General features: G+C 51.3%; 2 protein-coding genes across 5 annotated transcripts; both read right to left on the bottom strand.

Moving 5' to 3' along the window:
* Window positions 1-6,034: 6,034 nt before the first annotated feature.
* LOC101019829 (membrane primary amine oxidase) lies at window positions 6,035-13,328 on the bottom strand. 4 transcript variants are annotated; one of them, XM_009190709.2, is made up of 5 exons: window positions 11,917-12,035; window positions 11,206-11,740; window positions 9,424-9,709; window positions 8,586-8,715; window positions 6,035-7,887 (listed from the first exon to the last, which is right to left on the bottom strand). In XM_009190709.2, the coding sequence occupies exons 1-5, from the start codon at window positions 11,923-11,925 to the stop codon at window positions 7,612-7,614; spliced, it is 1,236 nt and encodes a 411-aa protein (XP_009188973.1). In that variant the 5' UTR covers window positions 11,926-12,035; the 3' UTR covers window positions 6,035-7,611. The 4 variants fall into 4 exon arrangements, with proteins under 4 accessions (XP_009188973.1, XP_009188974.1, XP_009188975.1 ...); XM_009190710.4 differs by lacking the exons at window positions 11,206-11,740; window positions 11,917-12,035 and adding an exon at window positions 10,005-10,985 and having other exon boundaries at window positions 9,424-9,881; XM_009190711.4 differs by lacking the exons at window positions 11,206-11,740; window positions 11,917-12,035 and adding an exon at window positions 10,005-10,985.
* A 110-nt stretch (window positions 13,329-13,438) lies between these two features.
* AOC2 (amine oxidase copper containing 2) lies at window positions 13,439-20,700 on the bottom strand. The gene is made up of 4 exons (XM_003913105.5): window positions 18,248-20,700; window positions 14,764-15,049; window positions 14,414-14,543; window positions 13,439-14,064 (listed from the first exon to the last, which is right to left on the bottom strand). The coding sequence occupies exons 1-4, from the start codon at window positions 19,833-19,835 to the stop codon at window positions 13,798-13,800; spliced, it is 2,271 nt and encodes a 756-aa protein (XP_003913154.2). The 5' UTR covers window positions 19,836-20,700; the 3' UTR covers window positions 13,439-13,797.
* Between the last annotated feature and the right edge of the window lie 442 nt (window positions 20,701-21,142).

Genomic DNA, 21,142 nt, shown 5'->3' with positions numbered 1-21,142 from the left:
AGGGAAACCAAGAACCACATTTTCTCTTGCTGAGCTGGTTTTGATGCTCTGCAGAAGCTCTTCATGAAAAAACTGTTTTTAAAAAAAAGTTGGTTTTTTTGTTTTTCTGTTTCGTTTTGTTTAGTTTTTGACACACGGTCTCGCTCTGTCTCCCAGGCTACAGTGCATGGAGTGCAGTGGTGTCATCATATAGCTCACAGCAGCCTCAAATTCCTGGACTCAAGCAGTGTTCCCGCTGCAGCCTCCCTAAGCTCTTGGATTACTGATGACAGCTCCCTGGATCAACTCGGGAAGGAGAAAGGTTTTTGAGAGATCCCCTACAGAGTGAGGGCAGGTCTTAGGGGAATTTTGTGGGATTCACAAGTAGGGAGTGTGTGTGTGTGTGTGTGTGTGTGTGTGTGTGTATTAAGAGAAAGAATGGCTAGAGCCGACTCTCCCGCCCAGCAAGGCCTTAGGGAAGTGATAGCCTTAGAGGGGAACTCATGCCCAGGCCCCTCCTCTGTCTCCACCTTGGCAAGACTTGGCGAGGCAGTGGAAAGTGAGTTTAAGAGCAGTGGTCACTGTCCACTGAAGACTAGCTGACAGTCCCTGAAAGTCCCAGATTCCAGAGTCTTACCTAACCCTAAAGATGAGCACTCTCAACAAACATGCCTGGAGTTTAATTTCCTGCCAGCCGGGTAGCTGAGGGCACAGAGCTGGTTATCTAACATAAAAAAATAAGGCCAGGCATGGTGGCTCATGCTTGTAATCCCAGCACTTTGGGAGGCTGAGGCGGGTGGATCACCTGAGGTTGGGAGTTCAAGACCAGCCTGGCCAACATGGTGAAACTCCATCTCTACTAAAAATACAAAAATTAACTGGGCGTGGTGGCCCACGTCTGTAATCCCAGCTACTTCGGAGGCTGAGGCACAAGAATTGCTTGAACCTGGGAGGCGGAGTTTCAGTGAGGCAACATTGTGCCACTACACTCCAGCCTGGGTGACAGAGCTAGACTCTATCTCAGAAAAAAGGAGGAAAGAAAGAGAGAAAGGAAGGAAGGAAAGAAGGAAAGGAGGAAGGAAGGAAGGAAAAGGGAAGGAAAGGAAAGGAATGGAAAGGAAAGGAAAGAAAAAGAAAGGAAAGGAAAGGAGGGAAGGAAGGAGAGAGAGGGAGGGAGGGAGGAAAGGAAGGAAGGAAAAAAGAAGGAAGGAAGGAGGGAAGCAAGGAAGAAGGAAGGAAGGAAGGAAGGAGAAGGGCAGGGAAGGAAGGAAGAAAGAGAGAGAGAGAAAAGAAAGAGAGAGGAAAGAAGAAAGAAAGAAAGAAAGAAAGAAAGAAAGAAAGAAAGAAAGAAAGGAAGGAAAGAAAGAAAAGAAAGAAAGAAAAGAAAGGAGGGAGGGAGGAAGGAAGGAAGGAACGAACGAAAGAAAGAAGAAAGAAAGAAAGATGAAAGAAAAGAGAAAAGAAAGAAAGGAAGGTAAATGGGCATGGTGGCTCACGTCTGTAATCCCAGCACTTTGGGAGGGTGAGGTGGGAGGATTGCTCGAGCCCAGAAGTTCAGGATCAGCCTGGGCAACATTTTGTAGAGACCCACATCTGTATAAAAAAGTTTAAAGAAAAAAAAAAAAGAATTAGCTGCTGTAAGGCATGATCATGATGCCATTACACTTCAGCCTGGGCAACAGAGCAGGATGCTATCTCAGAAAAATAAACAAAAAGAAAAGTGACATTTAATAATTACGCCCAAATGTTGGGGAGTAAAACTCACACCCAATATTCCCATCAATGAACAGTAACATGGAGATGAGGAACTAGAAAGCTTCTTGAAGTCAAGACAATGGAATTACTGTAACTAAGGCAGGAAAGGGTCATTGGAAACAGATTGTGAAGCAGAAATTTAAAGAAAATAAATACTGCATGTACTCACTACAAGAAAAGTAAAGGTTAAGTGAAAAACAGAAGTTTTCTTCTACTGCAGGCAAGGCTATAGACAGGTCATGGTGACCTAGCCTGCAGAAATAGGCTCCAGACACCCCCGAACAAAGTTAAAAGAAGAAAAACAAATTTCTTTGCTGTCTCCCCTTTCTCTAAACCATTAATTATGACTATGTTTGCCAATACTTTTATTCAGTAAAATTTGTAAGTTTCTGTTTTACAAGTTATACCAAGTCAACAGTTATGCTATAGGTTACGTGACTTGTCACTGTATAGTTTACTGTCTTTGTCCTGTTTCTGTGTACTAGCCTATGTAAGCTAAACTCTGTCTATGTTCAATGCTCAGCTTTTTAGATGTGAGTCCACTGAGCCAGTGCGCACCTAATAAACATCCTCCTGTATTCACCCATGCTAGTCTCTCTAGTCCTCTGTGTCCTGCAACAGTTGTGTGACCTTTAGGATAAAGGAAATAAAATCTAATGTCAAGGCCTAGCCGCAAGGCAATCCATCCCAGCTAGGGAACTTGTGTCTGGGCCCTTTGGTAAGTTACAGTCAATAGTGAGGAAGGTACCTCCAGCTCTCGGCTAAGAACATGCCATTAAGATAACTAATGCTGAAGCTGAGCACAGTGGCTCACGCCTGTAATCCTAGCACTTTGGGAGGCCAAGATGGGCAGATCACTTGAGATCAAAAGTTCGAGAGCAGCCTGGCCAACATGGTGAAACCCTGTCTCTACTAAAAATACAAAAATTAACTGGGCGTGGTGGTGGGCACCTGTAATCGCAGCTACTCAGGAGGCTGAGGCAGGAGAATTGCTTGAACCTGGGAGGTGGAGATTGCAATGAGCCGAGATCACACCACTGCACTCCAGCCCGGGTGACAGAGCAAGACTCTGTCTCAAAAAAAAAAAAAAAAAAAAGGATGACTAATGTTGACCAGGTGCAGCAGCTCACACCTTAATCCCTTCATTTTGGGATGCCAAGACTTGAGAATCACATGAGCCCAGGAGTTCAAGACCAGCTTGGGCAATATAGAGAGACCTCATCTCTACAAAAAATTTTAAAAGAAAATTAGCCAGGCAAATCCTAGCTACTTGGTAGGCTGAGGCAGAAGGATTGCTTGAGCCCAGGAGTTCAAGGCTGCAGTAAGCTATGGTTGTGCCACTGCACTCCAGCCTAAGTGACAGAGCAAGACCTTGTCACTAAAAAAAGAAAAAAACAGAGAAAAGATTTATTTTGGTTGAGCGTGGTGCCTCATGCCTGTAATTCCAGCACTTTGTGAGGAAGAGACAGGAGAATGGCTTGAGCCCAGAAGTCCAAGACCACCCTGGGCAACATAGCCAGTCCTCATCTCTACAATAACTTTAAAATATAAATATATATAGGCTGGCATGGCGGTTCATACCTATAATCCTAGCACTTTGAAAGGCCAAGGTGGGCAGATTCCTTGAGCTCAGGAGTTCAAGACCAGCCTGGGTAACATGGCAAAACCCTGTCTACCAAAAATATAAAAAATTAGCCGGGTATAGTGGTGTATGCCTGTAGTCCCAGCTACTTGGGAGGCTGAGGTGGGAGGATCACTTGAGCCTACAGGGTGGAGGTTGCAGTGAGCCAAGATTGTACCTCTATACTCCAGCCTGGGCAACACAGTGAGAACCTGTCTCAAAAACAAAACAAAACACCAAAAACATATATGTAGAGAGATATATTTGGCCAGTGACAAATATTGACAGTTAAAGTAAGAAAGGCTGGCTGGGCATAGTGGCTTACACCTATAATCCCATCACTTTGGGAGGACCAAGGACAGAGCCCTAGAAAACGCAAGAGCTTGGGGCTCCATGAGTAGATGAGGGGAGCAGAAGTCAAGGAGCCTGAGAAGACTGAGAAGGAACAAATATTTTTTTTTGGATGACAAAGGGGCACAATTGTTGCCTAGGCTGGAGTGCAAGATGGGAGAGAGTCTCTGCTCACTGCAAGAGTCAGGACCCAGGTTGAAGTGATTGTCAAATGCCTCAGCCAACAGAGTCGCAGGGATTACAGATAGGCGGCCAGGACGCTCAGCTAATTGATTTTGTGTTTAGGAAGTCACTGGGGGCCAGGCGCTGTGGCTCACGTTACCTGTGAACTCCCGAGCACTTTGGGTAGGCCAACTGACACGGCGGATAACTTGAGGTCAGGAGATTGAGACCAGCCTGACCAACATGGAGAAACCTTGTCTCTACCAAAAATACAAAATTAGCCGGGCGTGGTGGTAGGTGCCTGTAATCCCAGCTACTCAGGAGGCTGAGGCAGGAGAATCACTTGGACCCGCGAAGTGGAGGTTGCAGTGAGCTGAGATCATGCCATTGCACTCCAGCCTGGGCAACAAGAGTGAAATTCCATCTCAAAATAAAAAAATAAAAAAGAGGCAAGGCAAGTGGGCACACCTCATGTCCTTACAGGGGGTTGCCATGTCTACATTCCTGGAAAAGTCTTAGTCATGCCCTCTGACTCAAGCCTCAGGGATTCCCTTGTCCAGCTCCTTTATCTCAGGCCACTGGGTCCCAGGTCCTAAAGATCTGAGCCTTGGCAGCACCATTTCCTTCAGAACCTGACATCCTCAGCCAGTAATCACTTCTAGACAATTGACCACAAGTCTGAAGCCAAGACTCCAGACAACTTCTGTGGTCTAGGGACGAGATTGGATTGGGCACGAGGCTGGAGTTCCACCTTACGGCCCTCCTGACCCGAGCTGAACTGATGTTCTAACAATCTAGATGTCCATTCTGCCTCGCCTCATCTGGGGCCTGGGCCAGGTGGCATCATCATCATGCTGAGATGTAAGGAGGCAGACACAACCAGTCACATTTTCATATAAAAGCTTATGAGAATTGACATACAATTACATACACACACCACATACAAACACTCATGATCTTTGGTCTGGAGATGGGTTTCAAGGCAATTAAATTCCAGTGAACAAGATGCTGAGGGGGTGGGGGTGGATACCTGAATTCCTTTGCTCCCCTTCCCCCAGCACTGTTGATGGTGCAAGTAGCCATAAGAAAGAGCCATAAGGAGGTGGGGACAAGAGGATATGCATTTAAAGGAGAAGTTCAGGCCGGGCGTAGTGGCTCACAGCTGCAATCCCAGCACTTTGGGAGGCCAAGGCAGCCAGATCACCTGAGGTCAGGAGTTCGAGACCAGCCTGGCCAACATGGTGAAACCCCATCTCTACTAACAATACAAAATTAGCTGGGCGTGGTGGCACATGCCTGTAATCCTAGCTACTCAGGAGGCTGAGACAGGAGAATTGCTTGAACCCAGGTGGTGGAAGTTGCAGTGAACCAAAAGCACACCATTGTACTCCAGCCTGGGTGACAAATGTGAAACTCCATCTCAAAAAAATAAAAAAATAAAAAATAAAAAAAAAAGAAAGGAGTTCAGGTCCTCAGGTCAAAGGGATTATGAAGCCTGCATCAGCGCCTCATCAGGCCATAGCATCCACCTTTCTCCTGCATCTGTCCTGAGTCTGCCCTTCTCTCCGTCTCTCCCCGTCCTCCTTCACTCCTGCCTCTGCTCCTGGCCATATTATGAATTAATATGCCATTGCAGGCCCCCTGCTCCTTACTGAAGGCTTTCTCCCTGTTCTTTAGAGCCTCATTTCTCTCCAGCTCACTGACTCCTCCCCATCCACTGTTCCACTGACCTATGGCAGAACTTGGGCTTGGGGCAGAACAGACAGAAGGTAACAGAGGCTTCCATGATGCTGGAGCTCCTAGAACATGGGTTTCCTGCACTTTACCTCCTGCCCTGGCCTGGGCTTCTGGCAAGCATAAGTCCCCTCTCCAAGTCCTCCCTCCTCACTGCTTCTCAGTGCCCTTCACTGAGAGAGAGAAAAGAGAAGGAGAGGGAAAGGGCCGGCATGGGGTGTGTGTCAGGGAATTAAGCGAGGTTTAACATTTCCTCAAAAATGTACAAGCATGAGAAGGTAAAAGAAGTTACTAGAGGCCACACTTGCTTCTCTGGGTCTCAAGAAGTGGAGAAAATTTCATCCCTGGTCCTATTCCTTAACCCACTTTACCCTATCCCCAACCTGTTCTCCACCAAAAAAAAAAAAAAGTGTCTGTAAAAAAAAAAGTCAGTTCCTGTTTGGGCCCATTTATTGTTTATTTTGAATAGGTAATACAGTCACATGGTTCAAAATTCAAAACGTACAAAAGGGTATAAGTGTTAAGACCCTTCCCTCCCCTGTCTTCAACCTCCTGGTTCCCCTCCCAAAAGTAATCAGCGTTATCCATTTATTCTGAATAGGTATACATAAGCAAATATGTATTTATATTCTCCTCCTTTCTGAAACACAAATGGGAAGTGCACTATACACATTTCTGTGGCTTGCCCTTTTCACTTGAAGATTATTACATATTAGTATATAAAGACATACAATTATTTTTCAGCTGCATACTATTGTATTGTAAGGCTGTATCAGAACTGATTTAACCAATCCTTTAGGGAAAAAAGTTTCTGTTGTTTCTCATCTCTTGCTATTTCTTTGTCCCCATCCCCAGTCCAGACCTCAGGAGGGACAGCAGTGACGGGTACGGAGCCCAAGCCTGCACCAGGCCAGGCCCCACCCCACCACACCAGGCCCCTCCCCCTTAGGCCAGACCCCCACCTCACCCAGGGCCCAGCTCATTTGCAATCCTGAATGTGATTGGACAGTCCCTCCTGGCTGGGTGGCCAGAGTTCTAGGGGTTTTGGCTCCTCATCTTTGATGCCCACCCTTGGTTTCCACTCCAGCCTCCCAAGCAGGTTGTTGCAGAATATAGAGCCCTGGTACAAAATACCCATTCTTCATTATCACTGCACCCACAAAATCGCTTGAAATGCTAACTTGAGCTGCTGCTGTCACGACGACCATTCTCCTCTAGAGAGCATGAGGCAGGCAGACACAAATGCACAGAGGCAGCTGTCCTGAAACACACCCAGCCCCAGGGCAGGGGTAGGAGCAACTCCTACTCCCAATAAGCAACAGACGCAAGGGAACGACACACAGGGATTGGCCTCCAATTAGGGGTCCCATTGCATCTTTGAGACTTCCACAGGGCTGGAGAGGAGACTGAAGTTGATTGAGAACTGCGGGCTGGGGGAGCACCAGGGGCTGGGGCACAGGGATATACCCTCAGGATTCGGGAGAAATTGCAGGATAGAAGAGAAGGCAGGAACAGGACGAGGAGGAAGTAGGCGAGAGGAAGGAAGACAAGAAGGAAGAGACCTGGATGAGAGGGAACGTGAGCAGAAGCATCCTTTCCAGCTCAGCTATGGACTTGCAGGACTGGCAACCCCACCCTGGGGTCTCCAGGGAATAACCCCCTTTTAGAGTCCTTAGAGATGGCCTGAAAAGATTTGGGAAAGCCAGAGAGCAAAAAAGGGAGCCGTCTAGGGAAGCCCTCGGCCATGGTTCCAGGCTTGGCCATGCCCTGGCCTCACTGGATGGGAACTCAGCACAGCTGGCATCAACAAAGCTGACTGTCCCCTGTGTCAGGCATCACAGGGTCAGGAGGCTCCTGGCATAGAGGGGATGCGAGGCAGGGCAGTGGAAGAAAGAGGGTCCTGGCACAGGAAAGAGGGAACCAGGCTGCTGGCCCAGTGCCCAGCTGCTCCCCGTCCCTCACACCCTGGCCCTGGAGCCCTTGGCCACATGCCCCATCCCAGGGACCGCCTAGTTGTGAGAGAAGCCCCCGTGGGAGAAGGCAGGGAGGTCGGGGGCACAGGCAGCAGCCTGGGGCAGGCAAGCCAGGGGGTTGACCTCACAGGCCCCAGCATCCTGGTCCCCTCGGAAGTGGATGGAGTCGGCAGAGTAGAAGGAGGGGTCTTCGTCAAAGAAGTTGTAGGGTCGGAGGAAGAAGCCCACGCCGTTCCCCACAGTCACCGTGTTAGGAATGTCCTCTGCATGTGGGATGTGCAGAAAACCAGCTGTCACCCAGGCCACCAAGTCCTAGCAGGGGAGAAGAAAGAGGGTCACGAGATCTGGCTTTGCTGAGGACATGCCCTGGTAGGGATTCAGCTCACCAGCCCAAGCATCGTGAGTCTTTAAACATTTTTTCCTACTGGATAGAAGTCAAAGCATAAGTAGTCCATTTCATATTAGGAACGCCTGCCTCCCTGTCCCTGGCTTGCAGCCTCCATCTCCGACATTTCCCATCATATCGCCCACTGCCTACCTACCCCCAGAGGGTGACACCCACAGGCTACTTCAGCTCCTCTTCTCCTAACTCTCCAAGAGTTCCCCACAACCGAGGGAAGAAGGGTGGAGGAGTGAGAACCAGCGCTTGGGAAGCAGAACTAGGCCAACACTGTGAAATTCAAGTCAGGAATGGGAGAAGCTTCAGATACAGGAGATGTCATTTTCGTTGGTAACTTCCATCCCCCCTGAGTTCTGGAGCCTAGAAAGGACTCAGTCCATGAAACTGGAACTAAGAGGGCTCTAAGATCTCAAGGACAGGCCCAGGGTCTCACTCAGCGTCTGAATACAGACACCCAGCTCAGAAAGGTTCCCTCAAAGGATAGTGATCAGACCTACTGAAGTGCAGAAGGCAGGAATCAGCACCACCCCTGAGAAGTGCAGGTGGTTTTCAGGGACCCTCCCAAGAGAAAGTAAGGCTCATCCTGTGCCCTCTGCCCTGGCCAGCTGACCTTTCCAGCAATGGTCTCGTTGTTGATGAAGTCACTGAAATCCACAGTGGGGGCCCAAGGGTCATTCTGATTGAAAACGCTGCTGCTACTGGGCTCCTCCTCCTTCCGCTGGGTCACGGCCAGCTGGTACCTAGGGAGGCACTGGTCAGGCCTCCATGGCCATTGACCCCATCCTGCTGCCTGATTGTGACGAAAGGGAACTGAGTGCTCAGAGCTCAGCTTCCCCAACTGCATTGACACAACTGACTCGGCGCTACAGAATCCCCGACGACACCCTAAGGGGGGTCAAGTCCTCCTGTTTATCCCCAGCCATTTCACAGCACAACCCCTCTCCCATCCAAAAGAGAAGAGAGTTCTCACTCCTGGGCTTTAGCCTCCAAGGGGAAAATGTGCCCATCATGGTTTCTTCGGGTAACTAGAAAAACCTTTGGCCAGGCGTGGCAGCTCATGCCTGCAATCACACTTTGGGAGGCCAAGGCGGGTGGATCACGAACGAGGTCAGGAGTTCGAGACCAGCCTGGCCAACATGGTGAAACCCTGTCTCTACTAAAAACACAAAAATTAGCCAGGTGTGGTGGCGTATGCCTATAATCCCAGCTACTGGGGAGGCTGAGGCAGGAGAATCGCTTGAAACTGGGAGGTGGAAGATGCAGTGAGATGGCGCCACTGCACTCCAGCCTGGGGGACAGAGCAAGACTCCATCTCAAAAAAGAAAAGAAAAGAAAAGAAAAATCTTCCTGAGAGATCTCTCCCCTCACATACAGGGTGAGCTGAGTGTCCGCCAACACTCCTTTCCCACTCTCACTGCCCCCCTCCTCTCTGACTGCCCACCACTCACCTCTCCCAGCTGAAGCCTCTCGCCATGGAGCTGTTTTGGGGCAGCGGCTCTCCAGCAAAGCTGAGCATCTGGATGCGGTAGCCCCGCGGGTGGCCCCACTTGTTGCTGTGGTTGCTGGCCAGGTACATGTAGCGAGGGGTGGTGCCTCCCACAAGGAAGGCGGCCTGCTCCTCTGTCTCCAGCAGCTTCCGGGTCACCTGCAGCCTCTGCAGCTGGTGCTCAGGGCTCCAGGGCACAGCCATGGGGACAAAGACCATATCCTCGGCCCAGACCCAGTTCTCCAGTCCTGCTCAGGGTGGGATGGGGGAGGGCCTGTCATGCAACCACCCTGGCCCCTCTGGACTCTGCCTCCACCTGGCTTCAGACTGGGGGCCAAAGAGCAGCCCAGAACTGAGTGTGCCCCTGCTTTTCTTCCCTCTCCCCAAGATACCTCCAATCCTTCAGCCAAAGCTGTGGACCTATAAATTAAAATATTTCATCAGGGATTTCATTCCATTTCACTCATTCATTCTTTCAACATTCATTAGCAGAGAGGACTGTGCTCGCCCCTGGGGATAGAGAGGAATGAACATCATCCTTACCCTCTCGCTTTCCACGCAGACAGGCAAACCACTGACTGGCCTGTCCTGTGGGAGGAGCATGGCCTAGGCAGCTTCCGGGCCACAGGAATACACTTGCAGGCAGGAAAAGGGGGCCCTTCCGGGCAACTTTTCAGCCTGGCCTTAAAGGATATTACCAGAAGAGATGACATGGAAGGACATTCTAAGCAGAGACAAAGCATAAGCAAACAAGAGGATGCCTGGCTGTAACGTGTGAAGTGCGTGTCCACGGACATGGAGTATGTGGGTATAGCTGTGCAGAGCACGGCAAGGCAGGTTGGAGCTGCACTGTGAAAGAAAGAGTTTGGAGGGGCTTCTGCGGACAGGATCCCACAGGTGATGAGGAATGTGAGAGCTGAGTAAAAGGCAGGCTGGTGTGGATGGGAGGCCCTCTGGGTGCAGAATGGCTCTTGGATCTGAGAGCAACAAGAGCGGAAACAGCAGAAAGAGGGCTGGCACCTGCAGGGCATGGCAGTGTGATCCAGCGAGATACTGCAGGTGCAGAATAGAAAGAAAAAAAAAACAAACAAACACCTGGTGACTGACTCAATGTGGGGAAGGACAGTGAAAAGACAAAGATGAAGACTTCAAGCCATCATGTAGCCTTGGCTCTCTGTGACCAGACTCCAGGATCTATCCAGAATGCTCTACAGGCTCCATGTGACCCTCACATGGATTGTGAATTGTGACCAGAGAAAGAAGGAAAATCAGGGAGGAGGAGGGTCCACCTCCAAAGGAAATGTACAACCTGGAATGACGGACCTGCACACGCCAGGGACTTGGTAGAATGCAAAGAGATCCTCCAACACACCAGCACCACAGGCCAGACACAGAAATGAGCTGACAAACAGAAGGCTGCTCCCAGCAGCAGAGCCCATATAAGTACAAGGGAGGGAAGAGGGCAATGGGGACCCTGTTAGCCCAGATCCTGCCTCCTCCCTGAGCTTGGCCATTTCCCAAGATCTTCTGATGAGGTCACGTGGAGGAAGGCTGCAGCTTTGCACCCAGCCAGTGAGCTAAGATCCAAATAAAACTCAGCTGCCAACTCTCTCCCATCTAGCAAAAAGGGAAGCACAAAAATCCACATCTTCCTTTATGGGATACTCTACACAAAACCCAAAGCAAATGGAAACAACTTTTCAGCCCTTCTTCCAGAAGCCTTCTCCCCACCAAAATGTTTTACCTCCTACATCCAGATCCACCTTGAAGTGGGCGCTGTGGGTATGGACCGTGCCCAGGGTGTGCTCTGCAACTTGGTTCCCGTACTTCCCGGTAGCACCAAAGAGGAATGCTGAGCTGATGTAGCCCGTGGCATAGAATCGGGTTTCTATGGCCCCACTGGGGTGGAAGACCATATCCCACACATAGTCATAGTTGAGCAAGGTGGACACAGATCTGACAACCAGCACTGTTTCTGCAAGGCCCCCAAAGTAGTGGGAGTAGAGATCTGAGTGGTGCCGCCGCAGGGGGAGGCCCTGGTTGTGTTCAAATACACAAAAGGCATCACGTATTGTCTTGGGGGCCTGGGACTCCAAAATGAAGTGCCAGTCCACGTAGGTGGCCAGGTAGGGGCAGTCCACCCCACGGGTCAGGGGCGTGGTGTACTTGCCCATGCCAAAGCCTCCATCCACATAGCGGGTCATCATTGCTGCTGGGGAATTTCCACCATAGACGGCCAAGGCTTCTTGGAGGCTGATCTCATAAACTAGTCTTTCTCCCTGGAAGCGAACGTCAAAGATCCTTGGGCCGCTGAATGCTCCAAGGCCAAAGGAGAAAGTCCATAGTGAGGAGGCCACTTGACTTCCCTGGACACTGAAGCGGGGGCCCTGGGGATGGAACTGCAGAGGGGGAGCTGGACCCGGGGACACAGGGGACTTCAGGGACCAGGACCCACCTGTGCCATTGTCTGGGATCAGCACCACATTCACAAGGCCGGCCTCAAACTGGGCCTCCAGCTGGGCCAGGCTGTCGTAGTAGCGGCCTTGATAGAACACCTTCTGGATGGTCCAACGGGCAGGGTCCAGGGCCTTGTGGTTCACTAGCAGCTCCAAGCCCACGGGGTGCAGGAAGAACCCAGCCCCTGAGATGTTGTAGTAGAGGCCAAACCAGGTGGCCCGGTCCCCTGATTGCAGACCACGGGGAGCCGTGGTCATTGTCACCAGGTTCCGTCCCCGGCGCTTGTAGAAGCAACAGTGGTGGAGAAGCCCAGAAGCCTGGGGCAGCTCTCTGTTGAAGATCATCTGGTCTATGTCCAGGTACTCTCGGAACAGCACGGGGCGTCGGTGATAGGGCAGGGGGCCTCCATGACGCTCCACGGTCACGTCCCGCATGTAGGAAGGGTGAGGCAGTGGCCCCACCACCAGCTCACTCACGTTGGGCTGGGGTTGCCTGCCAAAGAAGACGATGGCCAGTGCCTCCCGGGCAGGTGGGGGGCTCCCCCTGTCCAGGTGAGCCAGGGCTGCAGCCTTGGGAGGCAGCTGTAGCTCCACTGAGAAGACACAGTTGTCCGAGGGCCGGGCCTGGGCCGCATCCACCAGCCCTGGCCCCAGTCGCTGGGTCAGAAAGTGCATCACAGCTGTCAGCTCCTCTCGGCTCAGGTCTGCAAACAGCTGGCTCTGGCCAGGGTGTGTCCAAGGCTGGGCACTGGGAGATATAGAGGGGCAATGGGGAAGCTGGCTGGGTTCACCCCCATCTCCACCCCTGCCCACCAGCAGGACACAAACCAAGGCAAAGATGGTGATGACAGCCAGAGTGAGGAACACCAGGATGGTCTTCTGGTTCATTTTCCCATGAAGAGGGGCAGTGGATCCAACCAAAGGAGAGCAATGTATTCTCACGCCAGCACGACGGGGGCTCTGTTGGCTCCTGGACTGGGGGGGGCTCCCGGACTCTGGCTGAGGTTCCCGGTAGTCAGATGCCTGGGACTAAGGGTGGGAAGGACACAGGAAGGCTGGGGCAAGGGGGCGGGGTGGCTGGAGTTGGAGGCGGGTCTGAGCAGCTGTGATTTCCACAGACCTTACATGGTTTTGTCTTCCAGGCTCCAAATCAGACTACTTTCTGGGTCAGGGTTGGAGTTGGGGAGAGTTGGGGCTAGGGGGAAGGGGAAGGAAGATTTCAAGATAATGCAGCACCGGGAAGGAGTAGGATCTGCGCAGAGCAGCCTCTCTTCCCCTCAGCCCAGCTTCTTCCCCAACCCTGCACTTAGTCAGGGCCAGATGTTTTCCTGTAACTTCAAACTATTGTTCTCCTTTCAAAGACCCCCACCCCTGCCCCTTCAGCTTTCCAAACAACATTCCTTGGCCAGGTCTATCTCCCTTGCCCTCTGTCTCCCACTGCTAATTTCCCTGGCCAGAGTCCTTAGTATGCTCCAGGGGACTCTAGCTACTTAAAAGGTCAAATGATAAATTCAAGTAAAATTCCTCTAATACTTTTTATTATAAATTACATATAACATCTGTTTTACAAAATTCTATCTACTCTTCCTTTTGAACGCACATGCATAAAAAGATGTCTGGTGTAATGTGAACACCACCTTTTTCTGAGTAGTAGGATTTGTGGTATTTTTGTTTGAATATTTTTAAATCATTTTTATAATTTAACATTTTAGAGATGAACAGGAAGTAAGAATTAACCAAAGGGACTAACGGGGTTTTCATGTGAGAGAAACACTGAAGGGTGGGGAATCTGGGGAGCAGGTGTGAAAAACACCGGGAACAGAAGTAGAAACAGGGAAAGGTACATGTGACTAACCATGCCCCCCGCCACACCCTCAGGACTAGAAGCCTTGGTAAGAGAAAGGGGGTAAGTCCGGGACACAGGCTGCCAGGTCGGGGAGGCAGGCCACAGGATTGACGCTGCAGAGCCCAGCATCCTGGCCCTTCTCAAAGTAGACACTGCCAGGGGAGAAGATGGAGGGGTCCTCATCAAAGAAGTTATAGGGTCGGAGCAAGAAGCCAACTCTGTTCCCCAGAGTCACTGTGTTGGGGACGTCCTCGGCATGGGGAATGTGCAGGAAGCTGGCTGTGACCCAAGCCACCAGATCCTGCAGGAAGAGGGAGGAGCTGGAGGACTATGCAAGCAAGACCCAAAGAACCACCATTCAGCCACAATCCCAGCCTGCAGTCTCAGCCTGGCTTCCACTCTGCCTAGCCTCATGCCCATACAACACATGGCACAATCTATGTAAGCAGCTATGCGGGGAGAGGGGGAGCCAGTGTCCCAGAGCTAATCTCACCCCAGGAGGGATGACCTGTGTTGCTCATCAGAAAACTCCATGGCCTCTGAATCTGTGAACTGTAATCGGCCATTCCCTCTAACCTCTGGCCAGAGGCTGGGCAGCCAAGACACCATGCCCACAGGTGTCCCTTTCCTATGTCCCTAGGGCAACCAACCTCTCCTAAGAGGGTTTCATTGTTGATGAAGTCAGCAAAGGTGACTGTGGGAGTCCAGATGTCATTCTGGTGATAGATGCTACTGCTCTGTGATTCCTCCTCCTTTCTCTGGGTCACCACAAGCTGGTATCTGACCAGGAATCGTAAGAAGGTGGTGTTGGAAGATGTCAGGTGCCTTTCCTGGCCCAGAAGTCCCTTAGATCCGATTCTGTGTGAGACCATTTCACACCGTGTATCTAACTTGGGTTTGAGGGGAGGTACAGGTAGCCATGGGCAGGGAGTTTGTCTCCAAGGGCTGGGGTAGGTGAGGGGCAGTCCTTTCCTTCCACCCAGGCCAGGGCCCTCCTCACCTCCCCCAGCTGAGGGCCCTCTCCATGTCACTCTCCAGGGGTAAGTGTATGCCAAGGGGGCTGTGGATCTGGATTCGGTACCCGCGCTGGTGACCCCAGGCATTAGTCTGGTTGCTAGCCAGGTAGAGGTAACGGGGTAAGGGGCTTCCCAAGGAAAAAGCTGTCAGGTCCTCCTTTCCCAGGACCTGCCGAGTCAGCTGTGGGCGCTGTAGCCAGTGCTCCGGGTTCCAGGGGGCGGCCACAGGTTTAAACACCACGTCTTCAGCTACCACCCAGTTTTTCAGCCCTGCCAGGGGGAGGGAAGGGAGATGAGTTCCACACCAGGTAAGGTCTCTGGGCCAGGTCCCTGTCTTCCACATGATGTCCACTGCACTGGCGTGACAAAAGGCAGAGAGAGTATCAGAGCACACTGTGCTGGGAGCCAGGTCTGGGCAAGCGCAAGTTCCTGTGTTCTTCCAACTTGCCTTGTCCAATAGGGTAACCATTAACCACACGTGGCTATGAAAATTAAAATTCAGGGCCAGCTGAGGTGGCTCACAGTTGCAATCCCAGCACTTTGGGAGGCTGAGGCGGGTGGATCACGTGAGCCCAGGAGTTTGAGACCAGCCTGTGCAACGTGGTGAAACCCTGACTCTATAAACAATAAAAACATCAGCCAGGCATGGTGGCACATGCCTGTGGTCCCAGCTACTTGGGAAGCTGGGGTGGGAGGACTGCTTGAGCCCAGGAGGTTGTGGTTGCAGTGAGCTGAGGTCACACCACTGCACTCCAGCCTGGGCAACAGAGCAAGACCCTGTCTCAAAAAAAAAAGAAAAAAAAAATCAGTTCCTCAGTCACACTAGCCACATTTAAAGTGCCCAGTTACCATACATGGCTAGTGGCTACTGTTTAGAGCCACAACACAAGCACAGAACATTTCTATCACTGCAGAAAGTTCTATTAGCACTGGACTACCAAACAGTCCCTGGACCAATTTGCTTCTCCGATTCACTTTCTGAATCCCTACACTGGGCATAATTAAAGCTGTTCTATGGCTGTGCCCAGTAAACAGAAAAGCACATGCAGCTGACTGATGACATTCGTTTAACTATGAAACGGATAATGATACTTGTCGTGGAGAAGCAAGTTGAAAAACTGACTCCGGAGCCAGGTGTGGCAGCTTGCAACTTGGGAGGCTGGTGGAAGGGTGGTGCAGATCCCTTGAGCCCAGGTGCTGGAGACCAGCTAGGGTAACAGAATGAAACACTGCCTCTTTAAAAAATAAAAAAAATTTTTTTAAAACTTAAACAAACAAACAAACAAACAAACAAATGCCAGGCATGGTAGCTCACAACACTTTGGGAGGCCAAGGCGAGCGGCTCACTTGAGACTGGAGTTCAAGATGAGCCTGGCCAACATGGTGAATCCCCATCTCTACTTAAAAAGAAAAAAAAAAAAAAAAAACCAGGTGTGGTGGTGTGCGCGTGTAATCCCCGCTACTCTGGAGGCCAAGACACAAGAATCAGTTGAACTGAGACACAAGAATCGCTTGAACCTGGGAGGTGGAGGTTGCAATGAGCTGAGATTGTACCACTGCACTCCAGCCTGGGCAACAGAGTGAGACTCTGTCTCAAAAAAAACAAAACAAAACAAAACAAAACTGGGTGTGGTAGTGTGTGCCTGTCATCCCAGCTACTCAGGAGGCTGAGGCAGGAGGATTGCTTGAGACCAGGAGGTTGGGGCTGCAGTAACCTGTGATTGCACTACTGCACTCCAGCCTGGGTGAGAGTGAGACTCTGCCTCCAAAAAAGAAAACCCAATCCCTTCCCATGGTCCCCTGCATACTCCTCCCAGCTCTGAGGCTTCACTTTCGATCTCAGCAAGGTGGGAAGTACTGTCAGTCTTTTTCAGAAGCGAGCACATTCATACCTTTGTCTGGGAGCTCCTTGGAATTCTACAGCATCCATAACCCGCATTGCCTAACTCAGCATTTGGTCACTTTCTGCAGGTCTGGACTGTTAGTTCCTTTCAACGAGACCTATGTGAAGGCGCCTGGCACAGGAGGGACTGCACTGAAGCTGGTGCCTCTGCAGCCATCCTGTGCGATGGTGCCTGACACACCCTCTCTGGCCCACAGCAGCAGCCCATGCTGCACATGCTAGGAGTCCAATAAATGTTACTTCCCAAAACAAGGCTCTTTAATGCCAAAGATGCTGAAAAAAACTTCCAATCAGAAGACAAGTCAAAATCCAAGTGTGTCAAAGAGTAATCTAGTTAAAAAAATGATCATTTCAATCATGCTATTAGTCCTCCCTACCCTCATGCACACACACACGCAGGCATGCACGTGCCATGTCTTTTTATTTTGAGGCGGAGTCTGGCTCTCTTGCCTAGGCTGGAGTGCAGTGGCCGGATCTCAGCTCACTGCAAGCTCCGCCTCCCGGGTTCACGCCATTCTCCTGCCTCAGCCTCCCGAGTACCTGGGACTACAGGCGCCCGCCACCTCGCCCAGCTAGTTTTTTGTATTTTTTAGTAGAGATGGGGTTTCACTGTGTTAGCCAGGATGGTCTCGATCTCCTGACCTCGTGATCCGCCCGTCTCGGCCTCCCAAAGTGCTGGGATTACAGGCTTGAGCCACCGCGCCCGGCCAACGTGCCATGTCTTTAGACTTGAGGATAAGAAAACATTTCACAAGAAATACTAGTTTATGTTGCATTATACCTGGGCAGTCATTTCCTGTCCCATCTCCCGCCACCCTCTTTAGTTTCCCTTAAAATGGGGAGGGTCTGGTGAGTTTCTAATTTTCTTTGTGGATCTAAAAGTCTGAGTCTGTAAGTTCCTTTCTGTCCTTGACAAAGTCTGTCAGGAACAGCAAGTCCTCTGTGTGCTTTGAGCCCTTTGTGCTTGAGAAATCTCTTTCCATACTTGCAGCAAGCTGACTGTGTGCCTGCCATGAGTCAACAGTGATGACAGGAATGGGATGACCCTCCTGACAAGGAGTGGCCCTATCATGGGGAGCAACCCCAGCTTTGGTACCCTCCCCTTCCCAAGCCCCAGGTCCACCCCGACCCTGAAGACTCTGAACAGACTGCTTCCGACCTCGGCTCAGGACCCTGCCCTCCCCACCCTCACTGACCCTCAGAATTAGGAAGAAGCAAAGTGTTCCAACTCCAGCCCCATTGGGCCAGTTCACCCACCCAGTGTCACTTGAGGCTAAGGCAATCATGCCCAGCCATTACATTTAAACTGATTTCACAATCACAGGAAGTCAGAGGGGCTAGGCGGAGGAACCCTTTTCACCTTTTGCCAGATACCCAGTAGCCCAGTACCAGACTGACTGCACTGAATATGCTTAAACAGTCCCTGTCCTGTTGCCACTAGAGCTGTGGTGCTGGAACACCCCGCTCTTGCCACTTATCTGAGCTTGACCTGGGAGATTCCCTTCCCTTCCCTTCCCTCTACCCTACCTGACCCCACCCCCAAGCCCTCATCCCTCAGCACTCACCTGCCACATCCAGGTCTAGCTTGAAGTGGAAGGCATGTGTGTGCACCGTTCCCAGCACTCGTTCCCCCACACGGTTCCCAAAGAGGAGGCCCTCCTCTCCCCCTTTCAGGAAAGCTGTGTTGATATAACCCGTGGCATGGACCCGCCCTTCAAGTGCCCCGTTTGGGTACAACACAAAGTCCCAAATGTAGTCATAGTTGCCCACAGATGACACAGACCTGACCACAAGGGCTGAGCTGGCCAAACCACCATAGAAATGATTTTCAAGGTAATTGTGGTGCCTTCGGAGGGGCAGTCCCTGGGCTTCCTCAAATATACACACAGCCCCCGGAAGCAGCTGGACTGCCCCTTTGCCCACTAATATATGGATGTCCACCATCGTGGCTTGATAGGGGCAGTCCACTCCCCGCACCAAGCCTCGGCTGTTACGGCCAAGTCCAAAGCTGCTATCCAAATAGCGAGTCAGCATCGTCTTGGGTGAATCGGCACCATAGATAGACATACACTCCTGGACACTGACTTCATAGGCTACTCGCTCACCCTGGAACCGAACATCAAAAATCCTCAGGCCGCTGAACACCCCATGGCCAAAGGTAAATGACCAGAGGGAGGATACCACCAGGTTTCCCTGCACACTGTACTGGGAACCCTGGGGTGAGAACTGAAGAGGCGGAAGAGGACCTGGAGAGTTCCGAGACCTCAGGGATGAAGCTCCATTTGGTGGAGGTAGAGGAACTCTAACCACTTCCAACCGGCCAGACTTAAACTCCCGTTCCAACTGGCCCAAGTCTGCATAGTAGTGCCCAAGGTAGAAGACCCGCTGGACAGTCCAGTGGGCAGGGTCCAGGGCCCTGTGGTCCAGTAGTAGCTCCAGCCCCACGGGGTGAAGGAAAAGACCAACACCTGAGATGTTATGGTGGAGGGCCATCCAGGTAGCTCGGTCCCCCGAGCGCAAGCCCCGAGGGGTGGCATGCACAGCTGCCAAGGTAGAGCCATTGTAGTTGAAGGTGGAAGCCAGGAAGATGGGTGCCTTGGGTAGCTCCACCTCTTTCAGATGCCTCCACATCTGCGTAAACTCAGCTCTCAGCACCGGGCGACGGTGATAGGGCAGGGGCCCGCCGTGACGCTCCACAGTCACGTCCCGCATGTAGGAGGGGTGAGGCAGCGGCCCCACCACCAGCTCACTCACATTGGGCTGGGGTTGTCCACCAAAGAGGACGATGGCCAGTGCCTCTCGGGCAGGTGGGGGGCTCCCCCTGTCCAGGTGGGCCAGGGCTGCAGCCTTGGGGGGCAGCTGCAGCTCCACTGAGAAGATGCAGTTGTCCGAGGGCTGAGCCTGGGCTGCATCCACTAGCCCGGGCCCCAGCCGCTGGGTCAGAAAGCGCATCACAGCTGTCAGCTCCTCTCGGCTCAGGTCTGCAAATAGCTGGCTCTGGCCAGGGTGTGGCCAGGGCTGGGCCCTATGGGATACAGAGGGGCAGTGGGGAGGCTGGCTGGAACCACCTGGGTTGGTCAGCAAAACATAGGCCAGGGCAAAGATGGTAATGAGGGACAGTGCCAGGAACGCCAGGACTATCTTGAGATGCATAGTGGATGCTGAGAGCTGAAATCAGAGTTCTAACAGCCGCTCCTTCCAGTTACTGACATCAAGTCGGGGTTTATATTCACTAGGATGGATAGGAATGGAGAAAACTCCACCCCATGGGTTGGGCAGGAAATTTCTGACCTTGATTTATGTAATTCTGTTCCAATTTTCTGTCCTGTGGTTTGGCCCAAGGCACTGCTTCCACATGCATAGCCTCTTCATTGCCCCTGAACTCCCACTGGTAGCAGTCAGTACCAACTACTGATTTTCACCATTTAGACCAGATGAAAGGGAATCTGGGTTAACGATGCTAACCTCCAGTTTCCACCCGGAATGGGTCTCAGGAAGAGTACAAACCTCAGATGCCCAATTAAGTTCTGCAGCCTGCATGCAAGCACTGAGCTGTCCATTTTCCTACCTCCTGGCAGGAACTGCATCCCAACAACTCCAGGATTCACAGCCATGTTCAGCAGTAAGCACTGAATTCTGCCTGTTGCCTAATGCCAAGCCCTTGATTTGTAGTCAGGCCTTTTCCATCCAGTGGAGTGGCTGAGAGCCTGGGCTTAGTAATCAGGTTTGTCCACCAATCCCAGTTCCCTCAGCTGTGTAACCTTAGCGGAAATACTCATCCTGAGTCTCAGTGTCCTCATCTGTAACAAATAGATACAACTACCCTACAGATTCCTAAAGATTAAATGTGATCATGCACATTAGGTACTTAAGAGCCTGGCACAGGGGAAGCACTCACAAACCACTAGCTTTTGGTAGTCATCTCTGAAACAGAACAGAGCAGCTGCTCCTCCATTGTTCAAGACCTTAAACTTTTCACAGAGACAACGAGGGGATCATTGGAAATCAGAAGGCTACTTGCGAGGTGCAAGTTGAGGAAACTTTTATTTCAGAGGGAGATCGATTCCTAGGCAGCCCTCCAAGTAATCTGAAAACCAAAACCATGAGTCTCCTCAAGAAACTGAAGACATTATTCAGGGAGAATTAGTATAAGGTAAAGAAAATGATTGGGCAGGACATGCCTTGAACCAGGTCATTCCTTACACATGGAGCGATAGCAGCCTCTACTGGCAGCTCACGGGTATCACTCAGGAAGAAGGAACTAGGATCTTCTGAAAGTAGGGAAAGAAGGCAGCTTAGGTCTAGGAAGAGCTAACTTTCCCATAATTCAGACTGAACACAAATAAAGCACCCACCCTAGCTCAGTAGGCAGAAGCCTCAGTCTTTCCACTATACTGGGGAAAAGATTCAGCTCAACTGGCAATAAGGACACACAACAGGGTGGCTAGGTGTCCATGGAG

Source organism: Papio anubis, chromosome 17 (assembly GCF_008728515.1).
Source record: "Papio anubis isolate 15944 chromosome 17, Panubis1.0, whole genome shotgun sequence".
In the NCBI taxonomy this organism is placed as follows: Eukaryota; Metazoa; Chordata; class Mammalia; order Primates; family Cercopithecidae; genus Papio; species Papio anubis.
This window is presented reverse-complemented; position numbering and strand designations above follow the sequence as displayed.

Coding starts and splice junctions, on each gene's coding strand:
- LOC101019829 (XM_017950774.3), bottom strand. CDS start 12,805: ATGAACCAGAAGACCATCCTGGTGTTCCTCACTCTGGCTGTCATCACC. Junction 9,710..11,205: donor GGTGGATCTGGATGTAGGAG/GTAAAACATTTT, acceptor CACCCTGAGCAG/GACTGGAGAACTGGGTCTGG. Junction 7,888..8,585: donor ACGAGACCATTGCTGGAAAG/GTCAGCTGGCCA, acceptor CTCCCCTGCTAG/GACTTGGTGGCCTGGGTGAC.
- AOC2 (XM_003913105.5), bottom strand. CDS start 19,835: ATGCATCTCAAGATAGTCCTGGCGTTCCTGGCACTGTCCCTCATTACC. Junction 15,050..18,247: donor GCTAGACCTGGATGTGGCAG/GTGAGTGCTGAG, acceptor TCCCCCTGGCAG/GGCTGAAAAACTGGGTGGTA. Junction 14,544..14,763: donor AGGGCCCTCAGCTGGGGGAG/GTGAGGAGGGCC, acceptor ATTCCTGGTCAG/ATACCAGCTTGTGGTGACCC.